The sequence below is a fragment of the Hevea brasiliensis genome, unplaced genomic scaffold (genome assembly GCF_030052815.1).
Source record: "Hevea brasiliensis isolate MT/VB/25A 57/8 unplaced genomic scaffold, ASM3005281v1 Scaf365, whole genome shotgun sequence".
Classification (NCBI taxonomy): domain Eukaryota; kingdom Viridiplantae; phylum Streptophyta; class Magnoliopsida; order Malpighiales; family Euphorbiaceae; genus Hevea; species Hevea brasiliensis.
In genome coordinates this window covers 21,914-42,994 of record NW_026614879.1, presented here as the reverse complement: position 1 = coordinate 42,994, position 21,081 = coordinate 21,914, and the positions used below count along the sequence as shown (strand labels likewise).

Here is a 21,081-nt window from a genome sequence, read left to right as displayed (position 1 = left end):
TTTTTTTTTTTTTGGGAGAGAAAGAGAAGGAGAAGGGAGAGAGAAGAGAACCATTTAAGCTTGTGGGAATCACATACCCGCATTTTAGCGAAAAAACAATATTTGAAAAACACTGGAAATCTTTATCTGGTTTCAAAAACCTAATGTTCTTTTGGCACTGAATATCAGGCTTACGCCTATTCTTTAGAGACTAAGATACCAATACAAACTTTTAGAAAGAGGCACCTTCAGTTGAAGCGTCGTTAATGTAACCATCTTTTCGCCATTCAGAACCTGGCCGCATGAGCTTTTTCTCTCTTTTTGCAATCCGCTGCATCTTTTCTGGTGAATCCCCTCAGCTCTATTATGTGATCTTGTCTGCTGTTTTTCTGCTTTCATTTTCTGTTGGGTTACAATCCTCTCCTTCCATTTCTCAACACTCTTTTGATGCCTCTTCTTCTCCTTCTGTATGTTCTGTTTCAACCGCTTTTGATCATCATGAACCTTAACTCCTGCAGCTCTACTTGTTGCAGCTTTCCACAAATGCTTCTTTGAGATAATATCTGCTTTCACCGGGTCCTTCGCTTCCTCCAATTCTTTTGCCTTTTGAAGCTCCTTTAACTTTGAAAGCTTCCTCTTCTTCTTTTCTTGCCCTTCTTTATTCCCTAGTTTAACATGACTAAATTTGAGTTCTTTTACCTCTTCTACATCCTTCTCCACTTTTTCAACTGAAGTTTTTGTGGGCTTCTTTTCTTCAGACTCTGAATCCCTCTTGCGTTTCTTTTGCTGAATTTCTTCTCTCATGCTTCTTCTTTACTTTGTCTAAGCCATCATTGTTTTGACCTCGTCTAAGCTCATCAATTTTGTGACGAAGTCGTTGCCGGAGTTCTTCGTACGTCACCCTACGATCATTGTCTTCTAAACCAGACATCATAGGATTAATCTCCAATCCTTCATCAATACTCTCATCACTTGATTTTTCCTTTTCCAAGATTTTCATCAGCCTATCAAGGGTTGTTGTAGAAGACTTATCTGGATCTAGCCTCTCTCACTGTGCTTTCTTGATGTTTTCTCTTGATTCCTTCTTTGCTGAAGCCTTTTCATTCTTGCTAAGGCCTTGGCCATTTCTTCTCTTTATCACTGATTGGTAAATAGAACTTAGCAGGGATCAATTCAATCAACTTGTCAAAGAACACAGAATTCTGATTAATGCAATATTTAAGATCAATATCAGGACTGGGTGCATTGACTGGATTGTGCCTCTTCTTCATTTCTGCAGAAACTAAAATTGTGCAACAACAAAGAACAAACATAAAATAAACACAGTTAATAACATTGAAATAGCTACTAGTTAATGATTTACTTCTTACACCTTTCTAGATATGGATAGTGAGCTAAAGAAGCCCTCATAAGATAAGATAAAACATATAGACCTATGTACAACAACAACAACAACAACTAAGCCTTAATCCCAATTAATCCAAACTAGTTGGGATTGACTATATGATTCCTTTTTCGTCATTCAGCTTTGTTTGACACTAAGTCCGCATCAATTTCCATAACAATACCAATTTCCATCAGCTTCGTTCGCCATTCAAGTCCGTTTCAATTTCCATAACAATACCAAGTCCGTTTCAATTTCAATAACAGTAAACCTATATGCTATAGCTAAACCATGGGAATTTTTCATGCCCTTCACTATCTGCTAAGATCATCAAGCTTGCATTTTCAATCAATAATTGATGGGCGTCCATAAACTTGAATGGTAAAATCTTAAAATTTTACAAATTGTGAAAAATAGCCTTGAAAATATAAATATGTATTTGGAAGGGTTAATTTCATTCATTATCCCTCAACTTAGTTGTTTGTATCAATAATATCCTTCAACTTTAATTTGTATCATAAAAATATCTAAGCTTTAATTTGAGTATCATTAAAATCCCTATGACCTACTATTATAGGTTTTCAGGTTAACTTATTACTAAATTTCATTTATTGTCCTTTAACTTTGATAAATATACCACACACATCCCTCAACTTTAATTTATCTCATAAAAATCTTTAAACTTTAATTTAATATATAAATAATTTTAATACAAAATGTACCAAATAATAATAAAGACTGGTATGTTATTTTGCTAATTTAACAAACAAAGACAAAAACTATATACAATATCAATTTATATAGGAAAAAAAATTAAATATCAATCTATATATAAAAAAAAATTAAATCATTCTTACTTAAAGCTCGGATAAAGGAGAAGGGTTGCGGTAGGTGACAACTAGCGTAAAAATTTTGTCACATCTCATGATGTGGATTCTTACAATATAAACGTTGGGGCGTCCTCTACTTACAACGTGCTACATCGGAGCCCGAGTGTATGACAAATATGCAAGAGTGTAGGGCATTCACCGAAAGCGACGCGCCATGCCATGCCGGCGCCTAGGTATGGTGTTAAATGAGTAAGGGTTCCCACGTCATAGACGAGTGTGGATAAAGAAGTTAGTCCATAGAACATATAATAGAACAGATAGTGGAATAGAACACAAGATAGGCATTAAGAACAATAGAACATATCATAGAAGGAGATCAAACTAGGAAGGAACAAGATAGGAAGAGAATCAAGGTTGGTACTTAGAATGTTAGATTACTTACATGAAAATTAAAGAAGCTTGTGGATACCTTGAAAAGGAGAATGGTAAATATTGCTTGCATTCAGTAGACTAAATGGGTAGGAGAGAAAAGCAATGAAGTGGATAATTCATGATACAAACTGTGGTTTACCGAAAAAGAGAGAAATAAGAACGGAGTGGGCATGATCATAAACAGGACATTGAAAGATGCCGTAATAACTGTGAAAAGAGTAGGAGATAGAATTATACTAGTAAAGCTAGTACTAGAAAAAGAAACAATAAATGTAGTTAGTGCTTATGCCCCAGAAATAGGATTAGATAGTGAGAGTAAACAAAGGTTTTGGAAAGATATGGATGATCTAATACATAGCATACCAAATGAAGAGAATGTTCTCATCGGTGGAAATTTGAATGGACATGTAGGAAGTGATAGGCAAGGTTATAAGAATGTTCATAGAGGTTTTGATTTTGGTAGCCAAAATGAGAGAGGCAAAAGTATCATAGATTTTGCCATGCCGTACGACCTAATACTAGTAAATACCTACTTTATAAAAAGGGAGTCGCAGTGACTTTCAAAAGTGGACAACATAGAAACCAAATTGACTTCCTCTTAACCAGGAAGATAAATAGAGCTCTATGCAAGGATTGCGAGGTTACTCCAGGAGAGGCTTTAAAAAGTCAACATTGGTTAATGGTTTTGGATGTCAAGTTTAGAAACAATTCAAGTAAGGCTAGAAGAAATATTGTAACTCAAACAAAGTGATAGGAGTTCAAAGGAGTAAAGCAAGTGAAGTTAAAAAAATGAGTTTCTTGAGTCCGAAGCATGAAAGCTGAATATGAAGGCCAATGGTATGTGGATACAGATAGCATCATTGATTAGAAAAGTGCTTGAAGAGTCTAGAGGATATAGACCACTCTCAAAAGAAAGATTGTGGTGGAATGAGGAAGTACAAAAGACAGTGAAGAGAAACAAAGAATGGTATAAAAAATTATCTAAGTGTGATAATAATGAGGCTTATGAACAATACAAGATAGCAAAGAAAGAGGCAAAAAATGTTGTTAGTCAAGCAAGAGTGCATGCCTTTGAAAAGTTATATAAGAAACTTGAAACTAGAAAAAAAGAGAAAGATATTTATAGATTAACAAGGAGGAGAGAAAAGAAATGTCAAGATCTCAATCAAATTAGGTGCATTAAGGATAAAGAAGGAAAATTGTTGGTGAAAGATGAGGACATTAAAGAAAGATGAAAAAATTATTTTGATAATCTCTTTTATAATAGTCAAAGTGGTAATACCGTGAATATATACTACAGAGTAATAGAAAAGAATGTGAATTACATTAGAAGGATTAGATTTTCAGAAGTAAAGAAAGCACTTAAGAGAATGAAGGTGGGCAAAGCCTGTGAATACGATGGAATACCAATTGAAGTGTGGAAGTATTTGGGAGATGTGGGAGTGGCATGGTTAACTAAATTGTTTAATAAGATTCTAAACTCAAAGAAAATGTCTGATGAATGGAAGAAGAGTATTTTAGTACCTATTTTTTAAAATAAGGGAGACATACAGAGTTGCTCAAACTATAGGAAATTTAAACTCATGAGCTATACTATGAAGTTGTGGGAAAGAGTTGTGAAACATCGACTACATCATGACACTTCTATCTCTCCCAATCAATTTGGCTATATGCCCGGTCGTTCAACTATGGAAGCGATCTTTCTCATTAGAAGCTTGATGGAGAAATATAAAGATGTGAAGAAAGATTTACGTATGGTTTTTATCGATTTGGAGAGGCTTATGATAGTGTTCCAAGAGATATCTTATGAAGAGTGTTAGAATAAAAAAGAGTATCTATTAGGTACATACAAGTGTTGAAAGATATGTACAAATGAGCAATTACTACTGAGCGCACAGTGGGAGGGGGCACAAGAGATTTTCCTATCTCAGTTAGATTACACTAAGGTTCAGCTGTGAGCCATTAACTTTTTACATTAGTTTTAGATGAATTGACAAAACATATACAAGAGAGTATCCCTTGATGCATGATATTTGTGGATGATATAGTTCTGATAGATGATAAGCGAAAATGAGTCAATAGAAAGTTAGAGCTTTGGAGAAGTATCCTAAAGTCAAAAGGCTTTAAGTTAAGCAAAATGAAGACAAAATACATGCATTGCAAGTTCAGTGAAGGCCAAACTGGTGATAGTGAATGAGTTACTTTAAATGGAGTGGTGTTGCCCCAAAGTAATCATTTTAAATATCTTGACTCAATCCTTCAAATAGATTGGGGATTTGAGGAGGATGTTAGTCATAAGATTAAAGCCGGATGGTTGAAGTAGAGATGTGCCATGAGAGTTTTATGTGATCGCAAGATTTTTAATAAGTTGAAAGAAAAATTTTACCGTACAGTCATACGATCGACCATGTTATCTGGTAGTGAGTGTTGGACAATGAAGGAGCCATATGTGTCTAAGATGATAGTTGCGGAGATGAGAATGTTAAGGTGAATGAGTGGCCATACTAGACTAGATAAAGTCTGTAATGAGAATATTAAATAAAAGATAGGAGTGGTGCCAATTAAAAATAAGTTGAGAGAAGAGAGATTGATGTGGTTTGGTCATATAAAGCGTAGATATACAGAGGCTCCACAAGTAGAGCACATTGAGTTAAAAGATAGAAAGAAAAGAAAAGGTAGATGTAAACTGACTTGGAGGATATTAGTATAATATGACCTAAAAGCATTACATATTTCCGAGGATTTAACTCAAAATCATTTAAAGTGGAGAAAGAGAATCCATATAGCCAACCCCAATAAGTTTTTTGGATAAAAGCTTAGTTGAATTGAGTTGAGTTATTTTTACTTAATTAAATATTTTCAAAATCAAGTAAAATATTATTTTTTTTTCTTACATTAAAATAAACTAAAGAAATTAAGATAAACTAGATACAGATCTTTTAGATATTAACCTAAAATCGAATTAAAAAATAATATATGTAAAAATAATATTTTTATATGATAAATTAAACAATTAATTAGTTGTAAATATTTATAAAATATTAAACTATTTCTAAAAGTACGATTTTATTTTAAATAAATAAAAAATAAATGAATATTTAAAATTTAAAATTAACTATAAAGTTGTTGAAAGATGACTATGATAAATCTATTTAAGTCAATGGACAACAAGTAAAACTTAACCACAAGTTAACCTGAAAATCTATAACAGTAGGGTCATAAGGATTTTAAGATTTTTATGATATAAAGTGAAATTAAAGGACAATGCTAATCCAACTATCTAAATTAAGAACAATAAGTGGAATTAATCCGTATTTGGAAAGACATAAATATGCTTTCAACCACGCTGTACATAAATTCAATAATGCTTTCACATCCTTATCAAACTTTTGAACTCAGGCGGAGAGGAACCTTATAAAGATTGTACTAATCAAAGAAAAATAGGATTAACAGAGACTGTTTTAGATGGCCAATTTGAGAATAACACCAACCAATATAACAAGTCAATAATTATAATTAATTATCAAAAAGTCAATAATTATAATTACTCAAACTTGACATTCAAACTTCAAGTCATAACCAACATAACAATGGAGTAATATCCATTGATTACTCTCTGAGTTCTTATTTACATAATAGAGGAATACAACGTCAACATATAAGACTAGTTCATGCCCTCACAAAATTTATATCGAAGACCCAACATTAGTGACCCAAAATCCCATTCCCAAACTATATATTTACTAGCAAACGAAACATTGCAGAGCACGAAGCAAGGTAGTGAATAGAGGACAATGGCCGAACAATGCAGTCAGCTACAACACCAACGAAAACAAGAAAGCCATTGGCAATGAAATTTAGATGATATTCGTGTACCTGATAGAGGCAGAGATTGCGAAGAAGGGAAACCAGGCCTGTCTAAGCACATGCATAAAAGAATCCTCACAGGTCACAGAAATTTCTTCATGGACGGCGGGAACTAGAAGAGAGAGCAAGTTCGGCAAGAATCCTTAGGGTTGATGAACTAGAATTCCCGATCTGGGTATCTGATAGTTTCTCTTTCTCACCTTTATAATTAAATTAATTAATAATATATTTTAACTAAATTTATTAATAAAATTATTAATCATATATATATATATATATATATATATATATTATTGATTAAAAAATTAATATTATTAAATAATATTTTAATAATATATAATATTTATTAATATTTTAGTTTTTATATAAAAAATCATAAATAATAATTTATATATTTATTTTGATTAAATATTAATTTAGTAATTAAAATATTAAACCTAAGTTAAAGCATTTTTTTAAAAATAAAATTAAATTTGAAAAATTTTTATATTAATAAATTAAAATTAAATAACTAAAAAGAGATAGTTACATTTATAAAGGTTTGAATTCAAATGTATATTTTTTTTAAAATATATTATTTTATGTATAAAAAAATAATTTAAAAACGTTATTTACCTGTGCTAAATATATTAAATTAATTTTTAATAATTTTAAAAATTTATGAAGCCGAACCGTGAGGCCGGCTGAACCATGAGGCCAACTGAATGAGCAATTTCGACTCAAAATTAAATTGAAATCGATCCATGATCAGGCGTGCTTGCAAAATTGATTTTCTTCAGAGATATTTACAGGGACAAAAGGAGCCAAAGGGTCCAACCGAATGAAAATGAGAACTACGCTACACATACCAAATAGAGTCCTCTTCCTCCTAGCAGCACTTCTTATAATCGATATGCTTATGGCCTCTCGTATCTCTCTCTCCCGCTCAATCCACCCAATCCTAAAACGTTCTCCTTATTCCCATCTTGCCCCCAAACAATTCCCCAAATCTCATCCCTGCCCTCTCTGGTCCTCTTCTTTCTCCTTCTGCCTCCAATCTTTCCATAAATCCACTACTTCCTCTTTCTTTCCTTCACTCTCTTCCTCTCCTTGCTATGCTTCATTCTCTTCACCTTCAGTAGCTACTCCTGATGATACTCTTCCCTCCAATCCTCTCTTACAGGACTTTGAATTCCCTCCCTTCGATATTGTTGATGCTAAACATGTTCGACCTGGGATTCGTGCTCTGTTAAAGAAGCTTGTATGTTGCTTTGATCTTTTGTAATGTTTTGGTTACTTTGGTTTCTTCTTTTTTGTTTGTTGGGTGTCTGGATTTTTAAGAATTCCAGCCTTTTGAATGGCTATTATCTCTTGTTGTGTTTTTGGTTTCTGGATATGCATTTCTTGTTTTTCAATTTTCGAACTTCTATTATTTGAACATGTGTTCATCTTTGCAGTCGTTGAATTTGTTTGATTGATTGTTTGTATACATGAGACTTGTATGACTATTGACTATTCCATGTTTCTTACTTTCTTTTTTTCATTTCATCTGATTCTGATTTTTTTTATTTGAGTGATGGGGATTAAGCTTGTACAACTTTGAGATTGGTTCCTTTTGTATCTTTGGTGAAGTGTATACGTTTGGTGTTTTATAGGAGAGTGATTTGGACGAATTGGAGAGAACAGTGGAACCATCATGGCCAAAGTTGGTGGAGCCATTGGAAAAGATTATAGATCAGTTGGTTGTTGCATGGGGTGTGATCAATCATCTTAAGTCTGTTAAGGATACACCTGAACTACGTGCTGCAATTGAAGAAGTTCAGGTAAATTTTTATGTATCGTATCTCTCACTTTCTCCCTCTGTGCAGACACTGTTCTGCATGCAGTGCACCTATGCTACATAGGTAACTAGATTTGGAAAACTAGTATAATATATGTAAACAAAAAATAACTCTCACTGAAGTTAAATATATGCCTGGAGCAACCGAACCAGAATTTTGTGATGATGGATTTAATTTCATTGTACTATTGTGTTCCAATTTGTAATAAAGTTTCTTAGCTCTTAGTAGCATTTAGACAGTTTGTCTTAAATTGCTTTTCAAACTTGATTAAAGCTGCATAGGTGCATGAAGTTCTGCACCATTCTCCTTGTTGCAAGTGCTCATGGCCTTTAGTTTTTGTCTACACTCTACAGCCAGAAAAGGTCAAGTTTCAGCTTAGGTTGGGACAAAGTAAACCAATTTACAATGCATTTAAGGCCATCCAAGATTCTCGTCAATGGCAGTCACTAAGCAATGCTCAGAAACGTATAGTGGAATGTAAGTAATGCCCTTCCATTGTATTAATTAGCAATGCTTAAACATTTAAGATCTTGTTTAATACTTTTGTATTTGTGTCTGCACAGCCCAAATAAAGGAGGCAGTTCTTAATGGTGTTGCCCTTGAAGATGACAAAAGGAAAGAATTCAACAAAATTCAACAGGTATGCCCCTAATAAAGAATAGGAATACTCATGTTCTTACCTAAAGTGGTAGGGGGAGTTGGTTTGCTGCAATTTTCATTTTTGAAGTCTTGAGTTATCTGCTCTTCCTCCTCTTCTATATTTTCTTCTGCTGACTTGCTTTCTTGTTGCATTGTGTCATTAGAAAACATCAGCTATTAAATTATTACTATGTACTATTTAAGTGTATATCATTTGTTGCTATCGTTACTATTATTATTTATGTTTATTGCTCTTGAATCAAGGATTAATTTGCAGGAGTTGGAAAGGCTATCTCAAAAGTTTGGGGAGAATGTATTGGATGCCACAAAGAAATTTGAAAAATTCATTACAGATGAAAAAGAAATTGAAGGGTTGCCTGCTACGGCACTTGCATTGGCTGCACAGACAGCAGTATCGAAGGTATTACTTGTGAAAATATGTTCTATTTTTCTATTAGTATTTATTTTCATTTCATTCATCAAGTCTAGCACCTCTTTTTTTTTTAGTCATTTTTATAGTTCATCATTCAGGGGCATAAAGAAGCAACAGCTGAGAATGGACCATGGATAATTACATTGGATGCCCCTAGTTTTATTTCTGTTATGCAACATGCTCAAAACCGTGATTTGCGTGAAGAATTCTATCGTGCTTATGTAACTCGTGCTTCTAGTGGTGATCTAGATAATACACCAATTATTGACCAAATATTAAGGCTTAGGCAGGAAAAGGCTAAGCTTCTCAATTACATCAACTATGCTGAGGTATGATTTATTACTATGCTCAACAATACCCTTGATTCCTAGCTAAAGTATATATAACAGGTAAGCATGGCAACAAAAATGGCGACTGTTCAGAAGGCAGAAGAGCTCTTGGAAAAGCTACGCACAGCTTCCTGGGATGCCGCAGTTCAAGGTAATATGTTATATAAAATTTGTCAACGGGTGGTAGCATATCACTAGTTTAGTTCCTATTATTTTGAGCTTAAGGTGAAACTTTTTCCTCATAAAGGTTTCACCTTTTTGTAATTTTTTTATTGACTATTTGTTGTTTGCACGCAAACACACAATCTCATATCCTGAAAAATTTTATGATTGTGTTGTTTGTATGTGTAATCATGTAACGTGCAATATTCTAAAATGATAGTTCTGTTTGGATCAATTAAATCTAGGGAGTCTTCATTCCTTTTGGCCTGGTATGGTATAAGCATAAATTTTACAGTTGGACTAAATTATAAGGTCACTGTTGAAGATGGCTTGCTTGCTCTAACATCCAAAAGTTTTCCTTTCTTAATGCTACATTCTTAGCAAATTCGCTTTTAGTTGGAATGGAACATTCCCAACCACATCACTATTTTATCTTTGCAGATATGGAGGACCTTAAATTTTTGCCAAAAATCAAAGTGCAATAGAAGTGAATGATTTAAGTCATTGGGACATCAGCTTTTGGGCTGAGAGGCTTCGTGAGTCAAGATACAATATCAATGAGGTTGGTCTTCTCTGTTTCTCTCTCGTGTGTTGTGACTCTGTCTCTCTGAGGCTTATTGCAAATTTGGTATGTTAACTATGTTATGTAGAACCAATAGGATATTGAGGATCAGGGGGGTGAGAAACAAATTCTCCAATGGTAATCAAATACTAATTAGGAATTACAAATCACACAAAATTCTTAAATAACAAAATACTAAACCTAATAGAACTCTATAAATATTCCTAAATAATAGTAAAATTTCTAAATTATAGAAATCTAAACTTTCTAATTGTATAATGAATATAATTCCTAAGTTGAGTCTTCTTCCAATACTGCATCACGATGATTTTTTTCTTTTATGATTCACAATATAATCTTACTGATATCATGGAGTTTATATTTTAGTCTATTTATGATACATTATTACCGCATTATTCATCGACCTTGGAATGCTTTGTTTTGTTGCTAGCTCTGTTTCGGATTTTATCGAACTTTTAACATAGCCAATTGGATTGTATTGTCATGCACTGATTATGGTTGGAAGTGTAGAAAGAGATGATTCTCCTTAATTTCAATTAATCTGTACATGGGTATATATATACAATTGATTCTAATAATTGTGTTATACTAATTAGGAAGAAATCCTAAAAAATAAATCCTAAATAGGAATACAGAATATGCAAAGAAATAATATAGTGATTGACTTTCCATAACACTCCCCCTCAAGTTGGAGGATAGATGTTAATCATGCCCAACTTGTTACAAATGTAGTCAATCCTAGCTCCATTCAGAGCTTTTGTGAAAATATCTCCTAATTGCTCTCCAGTTTTGATGTGTCCTGTTGAGATGATCTGTTGTTGAATCTTTTCACGAATAAAGTGACAATCAATCTCAATATGTTTGGTCCGCTCATGAAACACCGGATTAGAAGCAATATGGAGAGCAGCTTGATTATCACACCACAATTTCGCTGGCAAGGAAGTCTTAAATCCTGTCTCATCTAGTAATTGAAGTATCAACATTACATCACATACTAATTGTGCCATGGCTCAGATTCGGATTCAAAGACTAGATCGAGAAACTACACTCGCTTCTTGCTTCTCCAAGACACCAAATTTCCTCCAACAAAAACGCAATATCCGATGGTGACCTCTGTCAACTTTAGATTTAGTCCGATGGTATCCAAAAACATTCAACATTCAAATGCCCATGATTACCATATAGCAAACCTCTTCTGGAGCGCCCTTGGATAACATAAGATTTGTTCCAAGGCTTCCCAATGAGCAACAGCTTGGGGAAGATATAAACCGATTTACCACACTAACGGCATAAGCAATGTCGGGATGAGTGACGTAAGGTAGTTCAATTTTCCTACCAATCTCCTGTATCTCTCGGATCTTCAAACAACTCATTATCCTCGCTAATGCTTGTAAAGTTGGAGTCATTAGTGCACTACAAGGCTTAGCACCTAATTTTCCTGTCTCTGTCAATAGATCGAGGACATATTTTCTTTGAGATAAGAAAATACCCTTCGTACTTCTCATAACTTCGATACCCAAGAAATACTTTAACAATCCCAAGTCTTTGGTCTGAAACTGGGTTTGGAGGAAGGTTTTAAGAGATGAAATACCTGCAGAGTCACTCCCAGTGATGACAATGTCATCCACATAGACTACCAGGAGAATTAGACCAGCCCTAGATTGCCTATAAAATACTGAGTGATTACACTTACTCTTTTGCATACCAAATTCCTGTACTGCTTCACTGAATCTCCCAAACCATGCCCTAGGACTTTGTTTCAAGCCATAAAGAGATTTCCGAAGCCTACAAACTTTATTCAACTCCCCCTGAGTAACAAACTCAGGTGGTTGCTCCATATACACCTCCTCCTGAAGATCACCATGAAGGAAAGCATTCTTGATATCCAATTGTTGCAGGAGCCAATCATATGTAGCTGTTAAAGAGATAAACAAGCGAATAGAAGTAAGTTTAGCTACAGGAGAAAAAGTGTCAGAGTAATCAACCCCATATGTCTGAGCATATCCTTTTGCTACAAGGCGTGTTTTTAACCTAGCCACAGAACCATTAGGATTTACCTTTACTGTAAATATCCATTTGCAACCAATAGCTTTCTTACCAGTGGGCAAAGGCAACAGTTCCCATGTACCATTAGCATCTAAAGCCTCCATTTCCTCTTTCATAGCAGCACACCAGCCAGGATGAGACAGTGCCTCACCAACAGTATTAGGGATAGGAGCAGAGTCTAAAAAAGTAACAAAACACCGAGAACAAGAAGACAATTAATTATGAGAAACAAAAGAAGAGATAGGGTAAGTACATGAACGTTTACCTTTACGAAGAGCAATAGATAAGTCTAGATCAGAATCATGATCAGTATGAGGTACAGGATCTCCCAACGAAGTAGCTGGTGGAGGATCTAAGTCAGGAATCTCCAATCTCCTGGAATAAACATGAACAACGGGAGGTCGAGTAGGTCTAGAGACAGAAGGAACAGGCTGTGGGAGAGGACTAGACATTGGTTGGACAGTATATATTAAGAGATCATCCTCCTCCCCCTGACTCTCATACACAGATGATTGAGGAAAAAATAGAGTGGACTCAAAAAATGTGACATCGGCAGAAATAAGATAACGATTAAGAGTAGGAGAGAAACAACGGTACCCTTTTTGGAGCCGGGAGTACCCAAGGAAGACACATTTGAGAGATTTTGGATCCAATTTAATAACCTGTGGACGAACATCACGCACAAAACAGGTACAACAAAAAATACGGGATTCAATAGGGAACAAAGATTTTGTAGAAAACAAAGCAGTATAAGGAATATCCCCATTAAGGACAGAAGACAGTATACGATTGATAAAAAAACATGCCGTAGAAACTGCATTCCCCCAAAAGTGTTTAGGAACTTTCATCTGAAAAAGAAGAGCACTAGTTACCTCAAGAAGATGCCGATTTTTTCTTTCGGCCACGCTATTTTGGGATGGGGTATCCACACAGGAAGACTGATGAAGAATGTCATTTTGTGTCATATAAGACTGAAATTGTGTTGAAAAGTATTCTTTGGCATTGTCACTTCTTAATATGCGCACAAAAATATTAAATTGAGTTTTGATTTCATTACAAAAGGCACAAAAGATAGAAAACAACTCAGAACGATTCTTCATTAAATATAACCAGGTAATACGAGAATAATCATCAACAAAAGTAACAAAAAAACGAAATCTAGTTTTAGAAGTAACAGAACAAGGACCCCAAACATCAGAATGAATTAACTCAAAAGGGGATGAAGCCCTTTATTGACTCTAGACACAGAAGGCAAACGGTGATGTTTTGCAAACTGACACGACTCACATTCTAGTACTGATAAAGACTGAAATTGAGGACACAGCTTCTTCATGGTAGACAAAGAAGGATGACCCAATCTACAATGAGCTTCAAGAGGTGTTAAGGTACTGGAGCAAACAAGCGATCGCGGTACATGATTTTCCAGAATGTAGAGACCACCTGACTAGCGTCCTCTACCAATAATCTGTTTCGTCGTAAGATCCTGAAACAAACACTGGTCAGGAAAAAAGGAAATAGAACAATTTAATGTACGAGTAAGTTTACTAACAGAAAGTAGATTAAAAGAGAATTTTGGTAGACACAAAATAGAAGATAAAGAAATTGACGAAATCGGGTTCGCAGTTCCAGAATCCATGACACAAGAAGTAGAACCATAAGCTAAAGTAACAACAGAGGAAGTGAGATTAGACTGAAAAATAGATAAAAGACTATAATTACCTGTCATGTGATCTGTCGCACCAGGGATGAGGAAGACACAAGGCATGTAATGGATTTACCTGACTCAGCGATTGCAGTGACAGGGGAACTGGTAGGCTTTAGAGATGCCTGACATCGGGAAAATTGTGCAAAATCCTCTCAGATACCATAATAGTTTTCTCGAGGAAGATATCAGAGAATTCTCTCACGCCATATTTGCCATATGTGATCGTTGATTTGTCCTTTGAAGTTACGGACAATTATATTTTGTATGGCCAGGCTCATGGCAATAATAACAAATGACTCTTCTTGAGTCCTGATTAGAACTAGCCTCTCCATTACGCTGATTACTTCATGTCTGTAATTCCTCCTCTACTTCCTCTTCTATTACCCTGTTGTCCATTTGGATTACGGCTAATAAGAGCACTACTGGCAGGCTGTGAAGATTGGGTACTCTGTACGAAGGACCAGTGTGAACGTTTCATGTAAAGAGGAAATCTCAGAACTGGAGAAAATCTGAGATTTAGCGCCTCATATTCAAGGAAGGCCGCAAGAAAACTCATAATGACCAGTTGCTCGTTGGGCCTCACTGAACTTTCACATCGTGACTAAAAGACAACAACATATTAAGTTCCTCATATACCCGCTTTAAAATCATAAAATAAGCCGTGAGAGACTTATCCTCTTTCTCAGCACGGTATAATGCCTTACAAACATCATAAATACGGGAGATATTCCCTTTACCAGAATACAGAAAATCTAAGTAATCCATCAATTCTTTAACAAATTTGGTGATTAATTAAACTAATTACCTCACCGTGAATCGAGTTCAAGTTGCAAAACAACCGAGCATCCTCACTTAGCCAAGTTTGTCGTGTATCATCGTGGGTGGATCTTTAGTAAGGTGATCATCCTTATCAATGCTACGCAAATAGACCCTAACGTCTTACTCCACCTGGTAATTGAACCATTAAGTTTGTGTTCCGTGATATTAGTCATCATCGGAATCACATCAGAAATAACATTCTTATTGTCTGCCATTTGTTGAGACAAAGAAAACTAACCGAAACGCTAATCCAAAGTGCTTACAGCAGCAAAATAACCCAAAATCACAAATCAAGCAAATACCGAAATAGGATCTGAGAGCCAAACCTCAGAAGTCCTTTAATAGTGTAATCGGATCGTGCAACAAAGACATAGTGGTGGAACGAGGGGGGGTTGAGGCGACGCCAGCGATGTTGATCGGAGTCGAAACGGCCGATCGGCGGCCAAGGTCTCTCCTGAGCTGGGTGGTGAGAACAAATAGTCACCCTAGATAGATGACCTGCTCTGATACCATGTAGAAAGAGATGATTCTCCTTAATTTCAATTAATCTGTACATGGGTATATATATACAATTGATTCCTATAATTGTGTTATGCTAATTAGGAAGAAATCCTAAATATGAATACAGAATACAGAATATACAGAGAAATAATATAGTGGTTGACTTTCCATAACAGGAAGGAAGGGTAGAAGGCACTAATTTAGCACATAAAGGAACTGCCTAGAGGGATTTAGAATATAATACAGTTTATTTTTCCCCGACTGTCAGAAAAGAAATTTCTGTTCCTTGTCTGTCTACCTATTGGATTTTTCCTTTTTAACCAAGGTTTTATTCCCTATACTAGTTATTTAAGTGAAAAAAGTTTTTTGCTAATAGTGAATATGATTGTAGTTCTTTTTTTTTTTGGGAATAAATCATTCTGTCTGATTTTGACAACTTCGAACTGAAGAATGGAAATAATAGCACGTTTTTTTGCATATCTGAATGTACAAGCACTAGCATTCATGTGCAGGCCAACCATATGCGTGTAGTGTGATCAAGAGTGCATATGTTATTTCAGTATAGTATCAACTCCTATCTATGATTGATTCCATGTTCTTACCTTCATTTTTTTCCAAAATTTCTGCTATCTTTCGTGGAGAAAAGCTTACTTGTTTCCTGTTTTCAATTCAACAGGAAGAACTGCGGCCTTATTTCTCATTGCCAAAGGTTATGGATGGCCTTTTCAACCTTGCAAACACACTTTTTGGAATTGATATTGAACCAGCTGATGGTTTAGCTCCTGTAATATATTCAATTTGCTCCTTTTTTGTTATGTTTTCTGCCTTAAATGTAGTTTATCTAACTGTTCTGCCCCCTATTAATACATGCTTCTGATTTTATAGGTTTGGAACAATGATGTTAGATTTTATCGTGTTAAGGATTGCTCTGGTAGTCCAATTGCATATTTCTATTTTGATCCATACTCTCGTCCATCTGAGAAAAGAGGAGGGGCATGGATGGATGAGGTTGTCAGTCGAAGTCTGGTTTTGTCATGCAATGGTACTGCTCCAAGGTTGCCTATTGCCCACATGGTATGCAATCAAACACCACCAGTTGGAGGAAAACCAAGCCTTATGACATTTAGGGAGGTATGTGTAAACATCTTTTTGGCTCAATAGCTTTGATTTATATTCAAGAGCACAAATGATTTGTTAGACACACTTAACGTTTAACATCTAACAAAACTTGAAAACATGGTCATAAGAAGGCTAGTTGTTTAACTAAGACCAGTTGTTTTATTTTTAAATATGTTTAATACAAAATGACTTAAAGTTTCATGTTATCCATTGCATTTTTGGGACTTTATTCTTCTTTTAAGAAAGTGAAGTAAGGTGTGTTCTCATACAACTATCCTTATATGGATCTCAAGGAGCAAATATATATAACCATCACATAATTTTTTTGAAATGAAGAAGGATATAATCTAATTTTGACATAAATTGCTTGTTTATTGGGGCATTTATATGCCCTTTTAGAAAAGAAAAATTGTATTGGAATTGTGGTTGTGTAAACTGTAAAGTGAGTTCATTATGTGTTCCTAGTGAGGATTGATGGCATTTCTACAGGTTGAGACTGTCTTCCATGAATTTGGTCATGCTCTTCAGCATATGCTAACCAAGCAGGATGAAGGTCTTGTTGCTGGAATTCGAGGAATAGAGTGGGATGCTGTTGAATTGCCCTCACAGTTCATGGAAAATTGGTGTTATCACAGGTAATTTAACCCCTGCCATTATAGATCATTATAAATTATTACTTGCAATGTTCCTCACTGAAAATTCTTTGATATAGCTTTCTTTTCTCTTTATTATTTATTTAATTTTTTTTTTGCTAATGTGAAATTGTTTTTCCAATGATTGGTGGCATGCTTTAACTTCTTATATTATGTAATGCTTAATTAGAATTCATATTTGTTTTTCAAAAATTTCTTTGTTGGACGGTGCTATTTTCAAACTGATTCAATGTGCTTATGTTTACATGTTTTGCTGTAGGGAAACCTTGATGGGCATTGCAAAGCACTATGTGACTGGAGAGACTCTCCCAGAAGATGTGTATTTGAAGCTCCTTGCTGCAAGGACTTTTCGTGCAGGTTCCCTTAGTCTTCGTCAGGTTTGTTGCATATGTTGGTGTTTTTCTTATGTTTTTCTTCTGTAATCTATTTGGATTTGGTAGGTCCCAAATCTATTGAGGGTACTACTTCCTTATGGAATGCTGATACAGAATTGCTTTCCTTCTAGTTGTGTAACACATTTTCTTTTTCATGCACATTGCTTTATATGTGGTTGCTAACCTGCCTTATTAATTACTGAAGATGTTATTTATAAGAGAATATAGCTTTCAAACAAAGTTATGAATTTATGACAAGTTATGAAATTGCTTACATTGTCATTGTGATATTGCAGTTAACTTTTGCAAGCTTAGACTTGGAGTTACACACAAGGTATATACCTGGTGGGTCAGAGACCATCTTTGACGTTGACCAAAGGGTCTCTAAGAGGACACAAGTGATCCCTCCGCTGCCTGAAGATAGATTCCTTTGTAGTTTTAGCCATATATTTGCAGGTTCGCTTTCCTGTGAAATTATATGTATTTCTCAGCTTTAACTTCCACTTTTAATTGGTGACCTTCCCTTTTGACCTAATTAGTTGAATTCTCCTTGTGACTGTTAGGTGGATATGCAGCTGGATACTACAGTTATAAGGTAATATATTCTTTAGTTCCAACATTCCTGTAGTTTCCTCCATAGTTAAATGATGCCCTATTATTATGGTAATGAACTAATGATATGGGAAGTTTTGATCCCGAAAAATTGGAGTGTCCTAAAAGTTTATCTGCCCTCCCTCACTTGCTTTTGAAGGTTCACATGTGTTACTCAAACATTTAGCTTTCTAGAGCAAACAACCCCAGCTTGAGCTTGCTATTTATTCTTCCTCTTTTATTTCTTTTTGGAGGAAAAAGGAAAGAAAGAAAGAATTTTTTGCATAATTTATTTTCTTTCTTTTTTTTCCCTCTCTTTTTGTTTATCCTTTGTTGCATTCAAAAGTAAAATTCTTAATTGCAGTGGGCGGAGGTACTCTCTGCAGATGCTTTCTCAGCTTTCGAGGATGCTGGATTGGATGACAGCAAGGTATGCGTGCAGAAAATGCTTTCCAGGACTGACCTTAAAAGCGTTGTTACTGATTGTGAATTTTAATTTATTGTCCTTTCTTTATATGCATTGTCTTATTGATTATTGTATTTGTGCCTGCTTTCCATGAATTGCATTACTACCTCTTGAAAAGATTTAATTGGTTGTTTATTGCATTATGAATCCGCAATGTAGCCACTGAAAATAGGATGTTATCATGATTTCTTAAGATGCTATAAAGCTTTATCGATGATTGATGAATTACAATTATTGAGTTGTGGATATCAGTAAAATGGAGTTAGATGTGGAAATTCTAAAATGGTCTTAATACGGGATCCTTAATTCATATTCAGGATTTACTTCCCTGTTAGGATTATTCCATAAATATACTGATTTGCTGTTCATTATGTTACTTCAAGTTTTGTTTTATTAATGTTTACGGAAAACCGACCCCAAATTTTTGGGATAAAGGCTTAGTTGAGTTGAGTTGAGTTAATGTTTACGGAAAACCTATTAGTACACTAGCCATCGAAGCAGAGCTTCTTTAGTTTGCATACCAGATGAGTATTGCATGGAATAAATAAGCTTTATTATTGTTGCAGGCTGTCAAGGAAATAGGACGCAAGTTCCGGGAGACCATTCTTGCTCTTGGAGGTGGAAAAGCACCATCAGAGGTCAGAGGATAGAAGCTATATTTTTCCTTGCATATCATTTATTATTGCTTCCTTCCCTTGCAATTAGCTGATGCGAAGCCTGGATGATCATCATTTTTTTTTTGCTGCATATTTATGTGGTTCATCAAAATTTCCAGACATCATGGCTTGCCCTTATGCAGTCCAGTTTTCAGTTTCTTCAATTTGACCTTCACATGTTATGATGTTGCATCCAGGTTTTTGTAGAATTCCGCGGACGCGAACCATCACCAGAGGCCCTGCTTCGACATAGTGGTTTATCATCAGTTACAGCCTCAGCATAACTTAATACTGTTCATCTGTATTCTCTCGGTGTATATGGATTCTAAATGATATGCGGGCATGTTCATTAGGCCTTCAAATGCTGTGCACTGATGATCATGGGCTAAATTCAAAGAGAATTGTTCAATCCCTTGTTTGGTTCAATTGGTAGATTTTAAATGTGCAAGATCTTGAAAATAACAACTAATTGCTTTCCCCTTTGATATCTGCTTTTATTGGTCGGTCCTTCTGACTTTTGGTTTTTGGTTGCATGAAATAACTTTTAATGTCTTGCTGGTGCTCTCACGTCGTTGAAAAACCAGATTAAACCAGTTCAGTTTCTATCCGATTCAAATTGCGGTTCTAATTTTGATTTTTAATGATTTCGGTTCGAAAACAGTTTGCTCTACGTGGCGCTCTCAAAAGCTGCCATTTTTTTTAACAAAAAAAGTTTGAACGGAGTCAAAACTGATAGTTTGAACTTTCAATTTAAGTCCGATTCGATTCAAATTTAATTCACAATGCAGAAACGAGTCTATAAATCCTAGGAGTTTTCAGATTCGATCTCTAGAGAAGGCAAATAAAGGGATTAGTATGATTCTAGAATGGAGACAAAAATATCTTTTTATAATAATTGGCCAAATGGATATTAGCTTAATTTGGATTTTGCGCCATAATTAAGCACTCTTTAGTTCCCTCTAGGCTCTTGTATAATTATTTATCGAATAAAAAAGTCAACCGACCAACAAACCAGTCGACAGTGGCAGAAGCCTGCAGTTCTTGCTTTAGGTCTCTGAAGATCGAAACAGGGAGAGAAAAAATGGCAAGAGCTGGAGGGATTACAAACGCTGTCAATGTAGGGACAGCAGTGCAAGCCGATTGGGAAAATCACGAATTCATCTCTCCCACTTTCCTCAATGTTCGTCGCCTCTTCGAATTCCTCCTCCAATTTGGTAATTTCCTTTTGTTTTCGTCTCCTAAGAGATCTTAGTCACATGGGATATATATATATATATACTCAACTCAACTAAGCTTTTATCCCAAAAATTTGAGGTCGGCTATATGGATTCGCTTTCTCCATTCTAAACGATTTTGGGTTAAATCTTAAAAAATGTGTAATGATTCTAGGTCATGTTGTACTACTTTCCTCCAAGTCAATTTAGGTCTACCCTTTTTTTTTCTTTCTATCCTCTAACCTAATGTGTTCTACTTGTCTAACTGGAGCTTCCGTATGTCTACGCTTCACATGACCAAACCACCTCAATCTCCCTTCTCTCAACTTATCTTCGATTGACACCACTTCTACCTTTTCTCTAATACTCTCATTACAGACTTTATCTAGTTTAGTATGGCCACTCATCCACCCTAACATTTTCATCTCTGCAACTCTCATCTTAGACGCATACGACTCTTTCAGTGCCCAACACTCACT

The 21,081-nt window shown here is 35.2% G+C and overlaps 1 protein-coding gene and 1 pseudogene across 1 annotated transcript; one reads left to right on the top strand and one right to left on the bottom strand.

Annotated features, from left to right (window-relative positions):
• Positions 1–74: 74 nt before the first annotated feature.
• LOC110650168 (uncharacterized) lies at positions 75–6,682 on the bottom strand (annotated as a pseudogene).
• Positions 6,683–7,295: 613 nt separating this feature from the next.
• On the top strand, positions 7,296–19,873 carry LOC110650170 (probable cytosolic oligopeptidase A). The gene is given in 18 exon segments (XM_058142180.1): positions 7,296–7,732; positions 8,127–8,294; positions 8,666–8,789; positions 8,876–8,952; positions 9,229–9,372; positions 9,483–9,713; positions 9,774–9,864; positions 10,317–10,331; positions 10,334–10,437; positions 16,206–16,313; positions 16,415–16,660; positions 17,138–17,283; positions 17,561–17,678; positions 17,972–18,131; positions 18,239–18,270; positions 18,631–18,696; positions 19,299–19,370; positions 19,586–19,873. Coding segments are annotated over 18 exon segments (2,409 nt in total). The 5' UTR covers positions 7,296–7,312; the 3' UTR covers positions 19,673–19,873.
• Positions 19,874–21,081: the final 1,208 nt, after the last annotated feature.